Source organism: Electrophorus electricus, chromosome 7 (genome assembly GCF_013358815.1).
Source record: "Electrophorus electricus isolate fEleEle1 chromosome 7, fEleEle1.pri, whole genome shotgun sequence".
Lineage (NCBI taxonomy): Eukaryota > Metazoa > Chordata > Actinopteri > Gymnotiformes > Gymnotidae > Electrophorus > Electrophorus electricus.
Window position 1 is genome coordinate 26267066 of NC_049541.1, and position 20199 is coordinate 26287264.

Consider the following 20199-nt stretch of genomic DNA (forward strand, 5'->3'; position numbering starts at 1 on the left):
ATTAGCCTTTCGCGATATAGGATATCGTATAAAGACGTGAATACTTTTTCGGGTTTTACCTCGCCTTCTAAGCTGCTGAGGCATAAACAACCATGCTGTCCACTTGCAAGGCTCCAAAGAGCACAGGCTCTGAGAGGGTTTCCGTAGTGCTAGTTTCTAGGGCAACACATAGGCAGTCTAGTCATATGCCTCCTTTATCAGTATTGGAAGTGTAACAGTAGATGGTACACCCAATGGGCTGGTGTGTGCCTTTTTTTTCTATCAAGCTGTACCTGAAGCCCTACTGGTAGGAGATGATAGAGTGTGGAGCTCTCGGAACATCTCCACACATTTCCCTTTCTAAACCTTCACCTGGAGTGCTTGTCGGGTTGCCTGTGGTAATTTCAACTCATTTGCCCTGGTTTCTTGTCACTGGAGCAGGCGGCAGTGGTGATATACCAGGGAGACCAGGGATGTTTAATAACGACCAGATGTATTCCTCTTGCTGTGCGGTCACTAATGCACACCTTTGCTAAAGGGACACATGGACTCTTTTGGCACAGGTGGGGAATGGGACAGGTGTTCCTGAAACTCAGACAGATGTTGCTATAGTTACCCTTCTTCTCTAACTAATGTTCCTAGGAGCTCATTACCTCTGTAACTATACAGGATAGAAACAGACATTTACATTGAAGTACAGCAGGGAGAAATGTGAGTATACTTTTGTCATGTATGAAGTGTGGCGTATGTCAGTTAAACTGCTGTCCTGGTGCCGTCTACCCTCAAATGTACTTTATTCGCGGCTAAACAATCAAACAGGGAACAGACTGTTTGCAAATCCACTTTTATTTATTTAAGTTCATTTATATATTTTCATTAGATTTTTTTTTTATAACAGCAAGAATGAAATCAAGCAATAAGAGCCCACTTTAAGGTCTTTGTATTGTAGCGTTTTTGTTCCAATAATTTCCTGCACGATGAGAGTGAGGGATTGACCTGTACATTAACTGTGTTGCCAGGAGACCGCCTCCTTGTTGCCAGGAGACCGCTCCTTGTCGAACTAATGGTGCCGCCCATACCTTATCACGGCAAAGTCAGACGTGTATGAATCCAACGTTTTATGGCTTAAGACTGTAGTATTGGTGTATAGATTGCAGGCGATAAGTGGACACTGACATTTGGCTAAATTACAAAGACCTTTTTCAGAAAGCACTAAATAATAAAATTAGCCGAAACAAACTGCAGCTTAGGACAGAATACGTTATTTACCACTACAAGCAGAAACAAACCATAAGTCGGAGATTACAATGTGTTATAAACTCAAATGTGCACTTGTAGCCGATGAAGAAGGTCTCCTTCCCACAACCGCCGGTGGCGGCCGAGGGGCGGAGTCGTGAACAAGCCGGAAACGCGTAAGCACACTCAACTTTGGTAACACAGAACCATTTGGCAACTCAACATGAATGCGAAACATTTCCTAACTTAATACCATATTTCTGAGTGCCAAATAATTTGGTTGTTGATCCATCATCTACTTAAAATACAACATATGAAGAGAAAAATCTTACTTATAGCTATGATGTACACTTGTAGATGTTGTTCTTGCCCCACCAGAGCCCCAAACACTTCAGTGAGTGTGCTCTTCAGGGATCTTTTTTTTTTTTTTTGTTTAATAAAACCACTTTTTTGTATTTTTTAGTCCATTACATTAATATTACGATGTATACTGTAAATAAGTTTTGCTGTATAACATGTTTGTTTACTCAGTATTACTCAGTGAAGTTTTTTCGTGGTATATGTTATTTCCTTTAACATGCAATCCGTAGTGGATGGAGGAAAGAAACAAGACTTGTCGATTTGTGTTTGGACCTATAGAGGGCGCTGCTTGGCCACGCCCAAGGACGTGACGGACACAACCTTTCCCATAGGACCTTCCTCTGGAGGGCAAAGGTCACCTCCACCCCAAGATTTCCTGGCAAGGCTACAAGCTGCTGACAAAAAAGCAGAGCAACGGTTTTGCCTTTTTCGGAAAGTTTTGAGAGTTCAGAATTCCGTGTCAATTTTTGCGAGCGGTTTTGTTCAGCCTGACTTTTTTCTTTTTTTTTTTTATATCGTTAACAAAATTCCTCATATTTATAGACATTTTTATTCAAAATAAGATCTCAGTATTATACACGATTCTTTCTGTTTTGACTATATACAGAAGTGCAAAAAGAGTCAACCTTCACCCCCTTAGGCTCCTGCTGTGTGTGGCATTCCAAAATAAGAGTCCCCCCCCCCCTTCCTGGTCTTAAGGCCCACCCCTCGGACCTAACCTCCAATCACACTGCCCCACGAGTGATCAAATATGCAGCTTTTTTTTCCTTTAACAAGGCCTGACTTACAGGGAGATCGGAAATATTCGAACAATAGTTACTATTTGAAATGAATACAGTAGAAAACAACTTTAACATCTAAGAACTATACTCTCTTTTTCTTTTCTAATTAGAATGACTAATTACAAACCAGAAATTCATTTAAAATATTATTCCAATAACAGCCGTAGTTGTCACCACAGCAACAAGTCAGTTTGTCTCTTGGCAACCATTTCCTCATTGTAAGTTATTCATATAAAAGATGTTTGTTCGAAGATTTCAAACAAGGAAAAATAAAGAAAATTCTTACCTTTCACTAAAAATAAAAATTATTTAGTTTACAATTGTACTACTAATACTTAACTCAGCACTACACAAATTTTAAACTGAGTATGGTATGATGAAACGAAAAAACACATTATTTCTAATGTTTCATACACTACAAAAGTTATTGGTAAATCTTACTTGACAAACAAAATACTAAAACAGTATCCAAGCTTAGTTATGTGACAAAACATTCCTATTTCATTGAAAAATATATATATATGAAATGGACAAAAAACATACTAAAACAATTAACATACAATTGCGTGGGAAACGGGGGTGGATGGCCATTAACAGCCATAATTAAAAATCAATAAATGGCGTGGACCGAATGACAACCGAGCAATGACGTGTCTGAGTGGTGTACTCTGTGGCGCCGAGCTTATGGCAGACTAAGGCGCTTTTTGTTGAATCATACAATCATTAAATCATGCCCTCGTCGGATGTACTTTACTAACAAATGACGCTCGTCAGTGCCCTTGTAACTCGCCCACGAGCCGAGCGAGCGGAGGAGCGGATCGCTCGCGAAGCGCTCCGGTTGAGTTTTTTTCCCCGCGTGAGGCTTGCGTGACCTCCGCGCTCATCGCGGTGCTCTCCCACACACAGCACCGCGGGACCTCGAAAAACACCCACAGCCCCGATAAAGAAAAAGTCCAAAAGAAAAGAAAAAGCAAAGCTTGGAAATTAAAACAAAACCCTGGAACATTGTTTTCTTTTTACAAAACAGAAGGAAAAGAAAGTCTTTTAATCCTTTTTTTTCTCTTTTCATTTTTCAATCAATAGAATTTCAGACCATTTGCACTAATTCCAAACTAGAAACAGCAAAACAATTTTTCAAAAATAACAATAAAATAGCGTAACTATGTAATAAATTCACTAAAAACATACACTGCCCACCATGTAGCTTAACTACCTGAAACGTGTCCTGGTTAATTTGCTAACGTAAGGATTTCTTCACTAGAACAACATTAGTGTCTGTCCCCTGGCAATATTGTGCAGTGCTCATTGTCTTTCTGCGCAGTCTTGAGTCACTTTAGTTTTTACATCAAACAAGATGCCCTCAGACCAACCAGTGTTCTAATCTGAAGTTTGTCTGTTGGATTTGATTAAGTAAAAGAAATGCCGAATAAAAAGGAGACGGAGAAATAAAGGAGAACTAGCAGAAGCTAAAGGGAGCAAGACCTTTTCCACCTTTTAGTATTGACACTCTTTTTTGGTGATTATTTTGTAAAACTGAGGGAGGAAGGGCAAATCAGCATTACTAAATACCAGTTGGCCAAAATACTGAAACCAGAATCAGAATATTGAAGGAAAAAAAACAGAATAAGACAACACATTAAAGACTTTAAAGGCATTAATAATTCAAACGCAACATTTCTATAGTCTAATGTAGTTTTTTGGATGCAAGTACTGTCTATGGCACTTGATGTGGAGTCTGCAACACGAAGATCAAAACTTCAATGTGCTTGAAAAGGTACACCGCTTTGTCTTAGAACTAGAACATTCTGTCAGAGCTAGAACATTCCGTCAGAACTAGAACATTCCCTCAGAACTAGAACATTCCGTCAGAGCTAGAACATTCCGTCAGAACTAGAACATTCCCTCAGAGCTAGAACATTCCGTCAGGACTAGAACATTCCGTCAGAACTAGAACATTCCTTCAGAGCTAGAACATTCCGTCAGGACTAGAACATTCCGTCAGAACTAGAACATTCAGTTGTCAATGTTGCGAGTGTCCCTCCTCTCACCTCTTACAATCAGGTTCTAGAAAATATCTGGTTATAAATGAAAGATTGCATGCACAACATCTACTCTTATATGACATTCTTTTCTGATCCTTTTATATTATTTCAATACAAGGTGCACCTTAGTTTGTAAACCATGAAAGAAAAACACCTGTCGAAACCCCCCCCAAAAAAAACCATGACACTAGACCCTACCACACTACCACCTTTTTCTGTCAGTGAAATGGTTCTAGCATGCTTTGTACCATCCAAGGACAAAAAAACCCAAACAAACAAAACAGGCAGACAGTGAGGTTCCTTCTCATCTGGGTATCAAAGTGAACTTTGATAAAGAGTGTTCAGGACTCCGAATGAGCTATATCAGATCTCCTCAACAGCATTAGCATGCGCGTTTCCGTCATTCCAGGGAGTGGCAGCGTTATTTCTTATCTTGTTTTGCTCTGGTTTGGCGTGTAACTGGGTGGTTCGCAAATTCGGACGGCACGCGAGCACACTTTGGTGTGATCTGAAGAAAAGAGAGAGACATGGGAGAACAACAGAGGAGTCAACTTTGCTGACGCGTTGTGGAGTTCCCTTCTCCTTAGACATGGGCATGTTTACTACAGAAGACATGTTTTGGAGTTGATCTGCATATTTATACATCTACATTAAATAACCAAATGAAACTTACTGTTCTGTTTGAATTGCTCCTACATCTGAGTCACATACTTGTGACTAGTCAGATGGTCTGCAGATATTATTGGAATCTAAAAGTGAGACAGAAATATTAGCTGAAATAAAGGTTCACTGATGGCTTATCCGTTCAGCAATGAACCGCCGCTTAAATTTATGTACCACAGCAACTTCACGGCCAGTTTAATCAGTGCTTCTCTGTTTTGGGATTTAATAAAATATTCCATTTTAAAATGTAGAGTGAAAAAGCTAATATGTTAATGTTAAATAGATCGTCCTAAATTTTCTTCTCAAAATTTCATTTACTGAAATGAGAGAGAACCTATGTATGCCAAAACCTTAGTTCAAGCCTTTATCGGTTCAGTAGCACTGAGACTAAATGTTAGAGTCCAAAGCTCTGACATCTGTCCATACTGACCTGGTTTGGAGGGGTGTGAATCAGTGATATTCTAAGTCAGTATTCTTTTTGTGGTTGGTTTTGTTTACGGTTCTGCAAAAGACCGTTAAACAAGCAGGCTAGTGTTTTTGTTGTTGTTGTTGTTTTGGAGTGTTTACAGCTTTGGCAAATGTACAGTACATTAGCTGCACTCTCAGTTCCTGCTGATGCTTGTTTCCAAAATTAATATGCTCATTAAAAGCCTGTTTTATATGAGCGATTGCTTTCAAATGGAAGTGATTGGGAAAGAAATGTTCAAGCACGTTGGCCCTGAAATTCCCCGGCAGCATTCTGATGAGTAAACACAGTCACTCATTCAGTACGACGGTCGTCCCCCTGCGCGGCTAATGACGGCATTCGCATGCGGCTTAACAGGATGGAGGTCAGTACAGTAGGACGCGTGGATGAAAGCATACACCAGCACACACGCACACACACACATACACGCACGCGCGCACATGCCAGGCATTCTGGGTCTAAGGAGACGCTGGAGAGTTAACGGAGGCAGAGGGAAAGCAGTAAAGGAGCAAACCTGATTGGCTGTGGCTGTCGGAGGGAAAGCGGTAAAGGAGCAAACCTGATTGGCTGTGGCTGTTGCGAAGGGAACACTTGTGGCAGATGTTGTGGCTGCAGACACAGTGGCTGGCGAAGCACCGTGCATCATGGGAACTTTTTGGAGGGAAAATCAAATAACCAAAATGAACAAAGGGGAAAGTGCAGATGTGATATCACTTTGATTACTTTCAGTGAAGGCAGAGAAGCATGGTCATGATCGAGGGGGGGGGGGGGGGGGCGTTACACAGAGAAAACGCCATGCTGAAGATAATCTTACAGGGCAACATTAGCGATGTATCATGCTGCCTTTACAAGGAAGCCACATTTGACTGAGGATGAAGGCAGAAAACCAACAGGTGCATGGATTGCTAGATGTGGCATCTATTAGACGCTGGTTCTATTTATTACTGCTGCTGTTTGTGCGCTTAGTTCCACGGGCGCCTTTTATTTTTTATGATATTAAAACTTCACAGAGAAAAGAAATCTAACAGCTAAGCTTGTTCAAAGGGCCATCAGAAGTAACAGTTATTCACAAGACAAAATAAAGCGTTCTAGAAAACCTGATTTCGTTTTTCCCTCTCTGTAAAATGTCATAAATGTAGTGATTCTGGAAGTAACTGATGCCATTTTGTGGAGCTGCATGACATCGTCCGATGCCCAATGCTCCAACGAGTGGTGGCTAACATGGAGTGTGGGTAACCAAAAAAATAAAAGTTGGGAAGATAATCAGGAAGGAATGCTGGCACCTACCAACACTCGCTGCAGGTGTCATGCACAATATTGAGCCTGCCCCATCATGCATTGCAACAGGAAGTGAAGTGGAAAGGCAGAAGGGGGAGAAGAATCAACACAACCCATCATGTGTCATTTAGATGGAAACAAAAACAGACAGGGAAAATAACGTTACGCGAACAGGAGAACAAACTTCACAAAGCATCGAGCCATTAAAGGTAATAAATGGTTGTTACAGTGGTGCAGTGAGTAACTTGGGTGTTTCATTTCATCATAGCACATTCCATTATGAAACAATATTAGTCAAACTGAAAGAGCTACATATAAGACTTTTGTGTTTAATACTCATGTCACTGTGCAACAAAATCTGAACCCCCCCCAAACTAAAATAGGTGGACCTTATCTTATAGTACGTTTTATGCTGAATTCCAGTCTGTTTTTAGAAATCTTCTATCACGTATGGTTTTTAAGTGTATAAATGTTACATTAATTATATATTACTTATTCATAAATAAGGCTGTTCTTGTAATGTGTTATTACAATGTGTGTAATAAATGTACTAAATGAACTACAGATGTACTTCTAAAATGTACAGGTGTGTGTTTTGTCTATATCTGGTCTCAGGAACATCCCTCTTCAGTGTCCAGCTGTAGTCTCCACTCTTATGTCATTATGTACAGTATGGAAAAGCATAATGACATTTGAGTTTACTGGAATAAAAAAAATATGGTTGATAGAGAACTTCTGAAAACATGTTTGAATTCAGCATACAAAAATACATAATAAACAGGAATTTCACTTGAAGTATTATATATTGATCATTAACCAAAATGTGTCAAAAACTGGTTTTATTTCTCCCCCAAAGCCTCGAAGGTCCAGTTCTTATGCCCACTCTGTCCAGTAATTATCTGCTTATTATTCTATTCTTATTACCATAAATCAGAAGAGTGTATTCATTAGGCACTAATGGGTGAACCGACCCCTCTAATTCACTTGCAGAAGGCATGAATTCTAAACAACACCTGTGCACTCAAATGGTTCTGTCAGGCCTTTAATCTCATGTGTAGCTCTTTTAATGCATCTTCACGTGTTATTCTGAGCTCCTGGGCACCCCAGGCGAACATTCTACACACGGTCCACCCCTACACATATTGCACGGTGCGTGGAGGTGCAAGGGAGAGGGCGGCACCACGTTGGAGCCGCGGCGGGTCAGAACCGGGGCACCAAAGGCCGGGTAGGTAGCTGCCGGCGAGTTCTACCGTTCCAACCAGCCTTGCAGAGGGCAGCCAACGTGCGCGGCTCTGGATGACCGCGGCGGCATTGTGTGTCGGGATCATCGGGGCGAACAAAATCGATTGCGGCTCTATTTTTTAGCAGGGTCACGGTGGACAGCAGGAAGGGGCCTCTTTGGGAGGGGTGGGGCCAGACGGGGCTGGGTGGGGCCGTGTGACTCTGGTAGTGGGCTGCGTTAACAACACCTCTGATACCAGGATGATGTGGTTTGGGCAGGGCGGGCAGGACAGAGGGTTGTGGTGGGATGTTGGGGTTAGTTGGTCACCTTGATTGAGTCCATTGGGGCACTAAGAGGAGAGCAGACCTGCAGAGAGCAGGTCTGTGAGATAAGGTCTATGATGTAAGATCTAGGAGGTAAGGTCTATGATGTAAGGTCTATGATGTTAGATCTAGGAGGTAAGATCTGTGAGGTAAGAACTGTGAGGTAAGGTCTATGATGTAAGGTCTATAGGAGGTAAGATCTATGAGGTAAGATCTGTGAGTAAGATCTAGGAGGTAAGATCTATGAGGTAAGATCTGTGAGGTAAGGTCTATGAGGTAAGATCTATGAGGTAAGATCTGGGAGGTAAGGTCTATGATGTAAGGTCTATAGGAGGTAAGATCTATGAGGTAAGATCTGTGAGTAAGATCTAGGAGGTAAGATCTATGAGGTAAGATCTGTGAGGTAAGGTCTATGAGGTAAGATCTATGAGGTAAGATCTGGGAGGTAAGGTCTATGAGGTAAGATCTATGAGGTAAGCTCTGTGAGTAAGATCTAGGAGGTAAGATCTGTGAGGTAAGAACTGTGAGGTAAGGTCTATGATGTAAGATCTTGGAGGTAAGATTTAGGAGGTAAGATCTAGGAGTTAAAGCAATTCCACCAACATTCGAAAGTCTCAGAGAATAGGTGCTGGCACTGACCCAGCGTGGAGGGAACAGTTCTGCTAGTGGAAGAGCGTTCACGTTAAAGGGATAGCTTGAAGAGAGCATCATTTAAAAAGACGCTGACCCAGTATCTTTTACTTATAGTTACCTGCTTAGCATTTCTGGGATCAAAATTGCTTTAGGGGGAATATTCTGTTTATAAAGAGGTCAGGAAAGTCATCTGAACCTTATTTATATAACAAAAGTGATTTGAGTAGATTTCCAAGTTCAGGGACGCGAGTAAGCAGATGAGAGATCTCGATCATGCTGCCACCTTATGATTGGCTGGAGCCTGAGAGCTGCACTCTGAAAGGCTGGTGCAAGACAGTCAGATGGGGGGGGGCAGGAGGTCGTCCAGTAGATTAACGCCGAGGTCAGAGGTGCCCAGGTGCAAGGAGACTGCAGGCGAGGCGGGCGGGGGAGGGCCGAGCATACCTGACGGTATGAAGGCTGTCTGCTGATGGAACTGCATGTTGGTGAGCGCCTGTTGGTACTGAAACATGCCAGTGTTGAACACAGCTGTGGCACCATTGGCTTTTTCAAGTGTGGGTCTCTTTGGTAATGGAGGCAAAACCGGTGGCATCCCCTGCCGTCCGGGGCAGAGGGAGGGCAGAGCCGGGCGGAGGCCAAGGAAAAGGTGGAGGTACATAGTACAGGGACAGAGAGACAAGAGAATCAGTTAGGAAATGAAGAACTTCAGGTTCAGCTTCTGGCAAACAAACAGGTGACCGGTGACCTACTCTAGTCCTTACACACCAAGACAGAGTTTCAGCTTTAAAACCCACATCAATGTTCAAAAACAAGGTTAAAACATATTATATAACAGCATAAACGTAAACTACCACAGCTACAGTTATGTAAAAGCAGGCAATGTTTTTGGTGGTAAAGAGGTTTTGAAGCTTTCTTGTAACCAATAATAATAACAATAACAACAATAACAATAATAATAATAACAATAACAATAATAATAATAATAGACACAGATGATGTTAACAAGGAAAGCTGCACTGCTAGCTCCATGATTAAGTACAAGCGGTGTTAAGTCTTCCCCTAACTGCCCCCCCCTCCCAGCCCTAAAGTACACATGCAAAACTGAAAACAGGTACGTTCATGCACGATACGTAAAACTGTACAGTTACAATACTTCTGTAGTCCAAGGTCATGCCATGTAGCTACTTAAGTAGCTAGAAATTACCCTTACAGGTTCACACCCTGGTTTATACCCCTAGAGGTGATGAACTGACTGTGGCCAACAGGAGTACAATGAGACTTTCCATATGCATTTTTAATCAGTCTGTGATTTGTAGACACATTGTTTTCTCTGTTTGCTAGGAAAATGCAGGAAAATGCAGGATACTGCCAGTTTAATGTAATACAATCAATTAATCACCCCTTCTACGAAATCTTGAATATGAAATTCAAGTAGTTTATCATGATTTAGTTCAAAATAGTTTCTACAATAGAGCTACATGCCAAGCTAAAAGGTGAAAGGTCATAGTACCAGGTCAAAGGTTGCCTCGAGGGGTCGCTTCAGTGATTTGACAGCCGACTGAGTCTTAATTAGCAGGCAGCGAGCACATGATGGCAATGGGCCAATGGGGATCAAGCGCATTAACATAAACAGCAAGCAGAGGTGCATCATGGGGGCAGCAGTGCAGTTTGGGTAGGTGAGAAAAAAAAACAAAAAAACAAATCATCGGAATGCAAATATACAACAAATAACAAGACTAATGCATGCACAATCATGATAATTAGTTACTGAAAGGACTAGTCTAAGTGTCATGTACAAAGGGTCAGTTACTGTGAGAGAGAAACACTCTGAACAGCGAGTCAATCTTCGTCTACAATGCCCTGCCTCTATTTTCAGAAATAAATAAAACTTTTTTTTAAAAGTTGATAAAAGAAAACTCCATTGCCTTCTGAGTAGTTACCAGAAAAAAAAAATTGCCAACCATATTTTGATTTCTGTGCACAGTGATTATTTTCAGTAAAGTGTTGGTAAAATCCTGGTTTGGTTCTTGGAGAAGAGCTGCCACTCATCCCAGTCTACTGCCTCTCAACTACAGACATGTGCACAGTTATAACACAGTTATAACAGGTTACATAAGGGAGGGGTTAAGCACACACACCAGTCTGCTTTCATGAATACAGTTTAGCATGTTCTGCATTGCCTCTGGCGTGAGCTGGCGGACGATTGGCAGTTGCTGGGGTTACAGTTCTTACGTGGGAGAGGGCTAAGAAAGGGAGGAGGAGCAGAGCCTGAAATGTGCGCTAAGGAGCAGGAAAGGAGGTGGGCAGGGCTTTGTGTATGACTGGCAGGTGGGGCGGGGCACCTACCATAGCGGCAGCCGCTGCCGCTTGGTTGACCTGGTGCTGGGCGGCCTTGATCTTGGCCTGAAGGTGGGCCGGGGGGTGGAAGTACTTGCACTTGTCGCGGGAGCAGCGGCCCTTGATGTAGTCCATGCACACGGTGACCGTGTTGTCGTTGGTGTCGATCATGGTGCTGTCTGCGGGGTGCGCGAAGCGGCAGTCGTTCTCGCCCCGTGTGCAGTTCCCTCGCTGGTACTCCCGACACACCTGAGAGAGAGAGAGATGGGAAAAGGAAATGATGTTTGGACAAGCGCATAAGTTCACATCTAAAATCTTTCTCTGCTGTTGTTTTCTGCGTATAAAACCCAAATGGGTGGTTGCGCATTTTCCTCTCACAGCCACTAGGGGGCAGCAATTGCCTGCGCTGTTTAGTGTTGTACATAGAGGCTTATGAGCAGCAGGTTTACCTGGGGGGACCTCATGGAAACAAATTTCCCTTAAATCACGTGTGCACATGCCACGCCCCTACCGGAATCTTGCTTGGCCTGGCCTGGAATAGCAAAGATATTCCAGTGCACGGAGGAATCGCACAGGTGGGGGCGTGGTGCAGAAGAGAGGGGCCTGGCGGCTAAGGCCGACCCTCGGGCGCTCCGACCAGCTCAGAACACGCGGGCGCCTCCTGGCCGGGCTGCCGGCCAGCATGCAGGCGACCTGGCCCAGCTCCTGTCCCGCCTGCATGCCCCGACGAGTCCGCCAGCCTTGCGGTAGGGTGACGGGAGAGGGAGAGCTAATGAAATCCGCTGGGCACTTGCTACGCTCTCTCCTCCCAGCTCAGTCTGGCTGCTTTTTAAAGAGACGGAGGCAGCCTTGTTGTCAGGCAGACACTGCGAAATTGAGGGGGGGGGGACGAACGTGTTATGGTGAGAGATGGAGAGAGAGAGAAATGGGCTGAGAGAGAGAAAGAGAGAGAGAGAGAGGGGCTGAGAGGGAGAGAGATTGAATAGAGCCAGATAAAAACAATGTAGAAGGTTAGGAGGATTTTGAGAGTGTTGGGGGGGGGGGGGGGGTGCAGAGATGGGGCAACGGAGAAACACACAAAAACGAGCAGAAGATAAAATACATCTGTCTCTATGGAGATGTGGCCGGTGTTCCAGATGGTGGAGCCTCTCCATTCTGGGCTCTGTTCACTGTTAGCACCGCTGACACACGCGAGCATTTTCTCTGCCATAGAAACTCGAGGAGGCTGACAGGCTCTGCACGGAGACGGCAAACGAGGTCCTTTCTCATTCTCCCTCCTTCTGTCTGTCTGCCTCTGTCTCAGATAGGTTTATTGTGTAACAACATTATCCTTACAGGCAGGCCTCAGCGGTGTCATGCGCTTGGTTCGTTTTTAATTGCTAACTGCATGTTAATTTGTAAGACTCCTGACATGGTGGTAGTGTGTGACAGTCCTTGTCTTGGTGTATCTGTTTGGCAGGAGGCTTTCCTCAGCTTCCGCGAGTGTCCTCGATTTGCACGTCAAATTGTCTGGATTGGCTGTGGACCCGAGTACCTCCGAGAACAACCAAACTGAGCCGGTCCTAATTAGCAAGAGTATTAATTGGACTGGCAGTTCTGAAACCCAATTGCAGTTATGAAAGATTTGTTGTTGTTTGTTTTGTTTTGTTTTTTTTCTGGGGAAAAGAAAGATGAACATCTGCCCTCGGAGACGGGGACATTACTCAGACCCGGGGAGAGAGGCTCCATCAAAGCAAAAGCACAAGAAATATCGATTTGCTGTTCTGGGAACAGCAGAGAATTAAAAACCCGTTCAATGGCACAGTGTGTTCCTTGACTTGAGTGACACACCAGCAGCTAAAGTAGGACCATGCTTTTCCTACAGGATACGTTTAGTAAGTCGATGGCTTTGTGAATTAGGCTAGACAGATTTTTGTCGATACGGTTTCATAACGCAATGTAGAGCATCAGCACGTGGTGCCGGGAAGTCTCATTACAACAACCTTTTTTTCCCGCAAACAAAACAATCTGCAGTAATGCTGCCATACTTGTTCCTAATGACCTTTGTACCGGTACCTCCATGCGTTACCAGTTCTGTTTGCAGTGTTCATTAGCAACTCCTTGTTAGGCTGGTTGATGAAGGCTATCCGACCTATTCCTCCTACTTTGCATCGACATTCATCTCTAGGTTAAAGCTACCGTGCTTCACTTTGGCTCCGCCCCCTTCACCCACCACGCCTATTGCCATTCAGCGCTGACTGACCAGCAGCCCAGCATGTCTCTGCCTTTCCTTCAGTATTTTGCTGACTTGGCAATCCAGCAGCGTTTCAGACTATGGTGGCAACATTCTTTCCACTCAAAAAGCACCTAGCAACAAATTTAGCCATTTTAAAAATGTATTTGGAACTTTAAGCAACTTTTGAAAAAGTGACTCAAACGCTAAAATGCACGCATTTTCCCTCTAAATGACCCGAAAGGAGTTTCAGCTACGCTCGTTGCAGGCTGTCTCCAGAAGATGCTGCCTACCTTCAAGAAAAACCTGAATTTCTGGGGTCAAATAAGTAAAACATATTCAGTTCAGAGTACAGCTGTTTTGTTAGGAAGTCACTATTTTTACTTTTAAAAATGTAGAATTTAGAATTTCCTCCACAAAATAGCATTAACAATCTGAAATGGCTAAGCCTTCAGTAATCTTACTACATGTTTGTGCAGCCAAAAAATTAAGCTGGTATGGAAAAAAAGGTTTCCAACATTTCATTTAAAGACATGTATGTATTTTTCTGGTGGTTGGTTTGCTTCACTGCAAATCAGACATGCTTGCAAAAATGTGACATCAAAAATCATTGTGCTACAGCAATGCATATAAATAACTCAAAACTACACAACCCCCAATGCAGTCTACATTAACACAGTTGGTTAAGTTGGTTATAGTGGCCAACTACAAAAGAACAGGAACTACTGCGGCAACGGTATTTGTATTGTTCCCTGCTAGAATGTGATCATTTTGGTATTTCCTGCAGGGCTGCTTTTTCAGAATCTGTGACAGAAACAAACTTCCAAATGCACCACACCAAGTGACTTGAGATGATTAGGGGAATACTGGCTCCTTTTTTCCTCAAAAGGTCAGCATCAGATGTGGGGGATGCCAGTGGCGTTAGCGTCTCAAAATACCTGGGCATGGTGATTTGGTGTTTCAGTGCTTAAAAAAAAAAACAGTTGTGTCCCCATTTCTCGGACTGGATGAGCTGGAGTGGGACGATGCCCACACTTTGATGGCAAAGGCGATAGTTGAGTTTCTTGAGAAGAGTAACCTTTAAAAAGAGACTCTTCAGGACGCTGGGACTGATGCGTTTGTGATGACTGGGATGCATAACGGGGCGCACACGATTTTCACGGAAGAATATAAATTGTCTGTTCTGGTACTCATGCACTGTGTGCAGTTCTTTACAACTGGCTGTCAGTGCAGCATCCAAAGGCACCACACCTAGGGGTATTGAGTACTTCATCAGGGAAACCTACAACTGGTTTTCAATTTCCCCAGAATGGTGTGAGGAATACCAAGCGGTGTATGTCACCATTAATCATAGCCAGCAACCCCTGCAGGTCACTAAAGTGTTTGTCACATTTTTGCTATCGACTGAATCTGCAGTAACTTGCATATTGAGTCAATGGGAAGAACTAAAAGCCCACTCTGCGTTGACCAGGGCCACTGAGCACTGATCCATGGTGGAGGTACTCCATGCCGTGTACATGCACAACATCAACAATGTCTATTCAAATCCTGCCTGACGTACACGCTGCAATGAAATCATTTGAGATAGGCAGTCTGGTAGGCGTAATAGCATTAATTTGCAGGAGAGCAGTCAACCCTATGGCAAAAACTGAGGTCCCGAAGGATGACGTTGATGGACAACTCGGACCATCACCGGACCTCTTTTCGAGAGCACGGTGTCCCAACTCGGTCTTGTACCAGATGGTAAAAAGGTCAGCCGGGGACAGTGCATCAACTACACTGTTGCTTTAGGCAAAGAAAGAATGGCAAGGCTTCCAGACGGCCTAGACGTCTTGAGAAACACGACCTTGTTCAGTGTTAAGGAAACGCTATTGCACAAGCACCAAGCTAGGGTAGCAGCCACAAACAATTGGCTATATTGTTTCCCAGTGGAGAAACATCCATCTGTTTAGGTGAGACTCCACTGAAAATACAGTTGGAATAACCGGCTCAAATCCAAGTAAAGAACACGGTGTACTCTCCTTGTCACTTTCCTCATCACACTTAAAAGAGGAGGTTGAAAAACGAGATTGGTCAAGTCAAAGCTAAGAAACAGAATGTCACTTCACACTCTGAACTCTATACTCCTGCTGCGGTGTGGACCAAAGCTGCATAATTACCCGCATCAACTACCACGGGAAGATGAATCTATCTGATTACCTCTATCAACTGCCACGGAAAGTTAAAGCTGTCTGATAACCCGCATCAACTACCACGGGAAGTTGAAGCTGTCTGATTACCCGCATCAACTACCATGAGAAGTTGAAGCTGTCTGATTACCGCGGGTAGTTCTGCAGTAGTTTTCCACCACAGCAGCATCCAGCTTCAAGATTGCGCCATCCTCTCCTCTACTGCTGGTCCCAGGTCAGCAGCACTGTGGTTGGACAGTGAAGATGACGAAGGTTTCCTTGCCAAACCGTGATTCGTCATATTTACGTATGCAAGGAGTGAACTTTCTGGAGCTGGCGGAGCCAGGCAGCTGGTGGTTGCAGCGTGCGCTGCAGTCTGAGCAAGAACAGTGCCAATATCTGGAGGAAACTGTTGAACAGTGCGCCAGCCAAGCAGCACAGCATCCTGGAGAGAGCTGAAGAGAAGTGCCTTCATATTTAAACTGCTAGCTGCAACTGTGCAATAAGACAGCGTATATCATAGACCTTGTTATTAGCTTATTTTTAGCTTTTGTTTATCAGTTAGGTAACATGTTAGCTAGCTACCAATACAACGCTTAAAACTATAATTGTTAAGAATGTGTAGTTTCACTAGTTAATTAATTCAGAAATTCAACTGCAGGAATTTAGAAAAACTACTTGTAATTGTTCAATAATTAAATGTGTTGTGTTTATATTACATATAAATATGTAAAAATTTATAAACACCAAGATGGCCAGTCAATTTGAATAACGTCATTAACGATGTCACCACGCGATGACATCACAATGTAACTGACCCACCTTTCAGAAACAAATAGATCTGCCTGTAACGACTTACCCCAACCACTAGGCCCGCATGCATTAGAGCAGGAGCTCGTCTAGCTATGCGATTAATAATTATCGGCAAACAACGTAGGGGCGGAATTAGCAGAGCAGAGCATTTCAGATGCATCTACGCGATGACTGTCGGAGAGAGAAGAAAACTTAAAGAATAATGAGTTGTTTTGTCTCGTTCCATAACCAAGGCAGTGATGTAGTTACAGTGTTGCATTGCAGTACAGGGCATCACCCTTCCTCCTTGCTGCTTAACGCAGAATTTATATGAATGGGATGTGTTCGCCACAACTAATGGATGTGTTTGTGTTACATAATTACACCAAACAAACAGGACATGTTTGAACAGCAGACCGGGGGCCTTTGATTCCGCTGTGGCGGCAGTGCACAAGCCCCGTTTGCGGAGAGCGCGTGACCGACAGGCGCGAGGCGGAACTCCTCAGACAGCCAACGGGACAGCCGTCGACATGGCGAGCGTGATGCGCCTAATTACACCTCTCATAAGGATTCTTAATAAACAGCCAGAGTGTAAGGGAACCATGAGTCACGCGTATTATCTGACTTCCATCCTCGTGGGCTGCATCCCAATACTGATGGCTGCTGCAGCTTTAACTGATATTTTGAAAACTCTGCATGCATCTGCTTCTCCATTATGTGTTTGCTCGAATTTGGAATGCTGCTGACTTTTAACTGATATCACTACCAGCTTTCATTTTCAATCACTTCATACTGACTAAAGGCTAAAAGTTTTGTTACCACTTTTTGCCATGAATGTGCTTTATGGTAGAATTACTACAATTACCGTATTTTTAAAAATGTTTTAATGAAGTTACTTTTGTAATAGTAATATAATATTTGTAGTAATAATACAACTTTTGAATCTTAATAGTCACAAGGTCAGCCCCATTAAAAATGCTTTACCTGGTTAAGCGTTAACTAATATTGCTGGTTTTCTCTCTGAGTATTGAGTCCTGCAGTGGACTATGTTTCCCAGGTTCCCTTGCTCCACCGTGGCTGATTTGATGGCTGCATATCAAACCTGTGGGCTGTGAGCATGTGGGCAGGTGAAACAGGCCAAGCAAACTGCAGCATCCCCTAGAGGAGCAGGTGGGTCTGGACTCACCTCCAGCCGATCTGTTCTCATCAGCTTCTGGGCAGCAGCTGCAGCAGCAGCTGGCACCGGGACGTTGGGGCTGCTGGTCACCAGCACGGGTGCACTGGGCAGGATCTCGGTGGGCACCAGGCCCGGAGACACGGGGCCCAGGTACGGGTTAAACGCCGCGGCAGCGGCGGCCGTGGCGTTGCTGGCCAGGCTGGGCGTCACCGAAAACATGGGCTGCAAAACACAAGAGAGAAGCTTGAGGTTAGAGGGCACGCAAAATCAGACTTCCAGCCTGGTGCGTGGGACCGCATCTAGTCCGTGTGCGTTCGGCTGACGCCGTATTGCTGCAGGCAGGGTGAGAACATGTGCACCCTGACCTCCAAAGCCAGGGATCGCAGCTACAGTGTCATACATTCTAATGCAAAGCTTCCTTGCTGCATGGCCGCCTTACAGAGAAGTGCTGCCTTCAGCCCTCGACTGTTTTTTTTTTTGCTTGTTTGATCTCTAAAAACCATTATAGATGTGCTTTAGCTAAGTATACAAGTAATACGTTTTAATTTGATTTTTACATGAAATGGACCACAGCACCGTTTTAATGTAATGAGGATTGGGCATAAACGTAAGTAACAGAGCAATGCTGCTGATGTCAAGTCAACTTTATTTATGCGGCACTTTTTACAACAGATGTTGTCCCAAAGCAGCTTTACAAATGTCCGAGTCCAAGCCCCCAGCGAGCGAGCCAAGGGTGACAGTGGCGAGGAAAAACTCCCTGGAGCACGAGGAAGAAACCTTGAGAGAAACCAAGACTCAAAGTGGGGGCCCAGACACCACAATAGTAACAGGGAACAACAAGGAATAAGGAACAGAATATGCAGTGAAAGACAAAAATAAACAGAGAACAACAAAATTTTAAAAAAGCATTTAATGTCTAGTTCATCTAGATGTCACAGTAAACAAACTCGTCTGATGTTTGTTATGCCGATGTGATAACAGACACCGATTATTAAAAAACAAAACAAAACAAAAACAAAAAACAGCGGTGCACAAGTGAATAATGTGATGTGAACCGAGGAACCAGCACAGAGCTAGTGAGCGCGTTGTAAACCAGACCTTGGTCGGACCTCGTACTGGAGGGATATTTCACAAACCGGAGCGTGTCGTAACAGACTACAGTCACAGCAGTTTCATGATTTGCAGTTTGGATTGAGTCTGTCGCAAACAACTCCTCTGACATTTCACCTCCGGAAATTGGTTGCCATGACACTTGGGTTTGCAGTGGTGTCTGTGTAATCTCGGTGTTTACCACTGTCCTGGCACCAGGAGAGAGCAGAGCATTATTTACTGTGCTTGTTGTACACTTCATTTCCAGGTAAGCGCGTCGTCCAGGCGTGCCGCGTCTCTTCGGCGGGCGGGCCGGGGCGGGTGCCTGGAGTGGATCTCAAGTGTGAGGCTGTCATCAAACCTGCAAAATGGATCCCATAATATGGGATGCTGTCTGGGAGACGCAGCTTTAGCGGGGCCTAATTTGACTACCCTCTGCCAATCACTGCGCGTGACGTTAAAAGCAGCCTCCTCCTGTCGGACGTAGGAGCGGAAAGTGGGGGGGGATGAGTGTCTCCCCGTGCCTACTTCATCCTCTCCCCCTTCAGTTTGTCTGTGCATGTGGTGGAGACCAAAGCCAGGACTGTGTAGACAAATGTCTGGGAGCAGCGGCGCTTGTGCGTGGCCCTCAGCTCTGATGAGACCCGAGAAGTCCTGAGGTTCTGACCTGAGACTCCTCGCTACAGCACAGAGGCTATTTACTGCTCCTGAGCTCTCTGTGCAAATATTTGCCAAAAGCTTTGCAGTACTCGCAGCAGGGGGATAGAGGGCGCTCTCGGTCACGTTTGATTTGTTACTGCGACTGGCCTTGGTTTAGCGGGAGTCTTTTGCTAATTTCTTATTCTCGTTGCCGTTGCTGCTGGGGATTACTTTCTGTCTTCTGCACTGTTTGAAAACTGCCAGCTGGTGCATGTGATGACAGAGCGTCCTCTGAGCCTAACAGCCTGTCAAATAAAGGACGCGCACGGAAAACGCACGCCCACGCGGTAAACCTTGCTGTCCGTCTCACGTGCAGGAAGACGAACTCTGGACGCTGTTGTTGTTGTTGTTGGTGGTGGTGGTGGTGGGTGGACCTGTTTTAGCCAGCTTGTTTTCACATCTCACCGTTCTGCATGCGTCTGTTCCAGTTCTCATCTCGCCATCACTGGGCGCATTCAGAAGAGTCGAACACCCTTTCACCCAGTTTGTAAATACGGCGTGAATATGCCCGGGTAGTAAAGGATGTAGTTAACCTAGTCTTATCTGTACTCATTCATACATGAGTCAAATCTCCACTTCTGACTTCTGCTCTACTAATGTGTTGAATAACAGCAACATTAAAGCTGCCCACACTGTACTGTGACGCTTAACCTTGTGCGTGCACGCGCGCGCGCGCGCACACACACAGGAGTCTTTATATAACACTAATGAAAATAAGCGCTCTCCTTACGTAATCATGAT

The 20199-nt window shown here is 44.3% G+C and overlaps 1 protein-coding gene across 15 annotated transcripts in view; it reads right to left on the bottom strand.

Annotated features, from left to right (window-relative positions):
- Positions 1–807: 807 nt before the first annotated feature.
- The window catches only part of LOC113583019 (muscleblind-like protein 1), a 76148-nt gene continuing 56756 nt past the window's right edge, over positions 808–20199 (bottom strand). For 10 of the 15 annotated variants that reach the window (XM_035527897.1, XM_035527906.1, XM_035527893.1 and 7 more), the window contains 8 exons: positions 17680–17892; positions 11331–11570; positions 10495–10548; positions 9429–9579; positions 6816–6851; positions 6088–6179; positions 5073–5148; positions 808–4907 (listed from right to left, as the gene is read on the bottom strand). In XM_035527897.1, the coding sequence (XP_035383790.1) occupies positions 5092–5148; positions 6088–6179; positions 6816–6851; positions 9429–9579; positions 10495–10548; positions 11331–11570; positions 17680–17892 (843 nt within the window). In that variant the 3' untranslated portion in view covers positions 808–4907; positions 5073–5091. The remainder of the gene's footprint in view (positions 4908–5072; positions 5149–6087; positions 6180–6815; positions 6852–9428; positions 9580–10494; positions 10549–11330; positions 11571–17679; positions 17893–20199) is intronic. The other 5 variants (XM_035527900.1, XM_035527899.1, XM_035527903.1 and 2 more) reach the window with 5 other exon arrangements.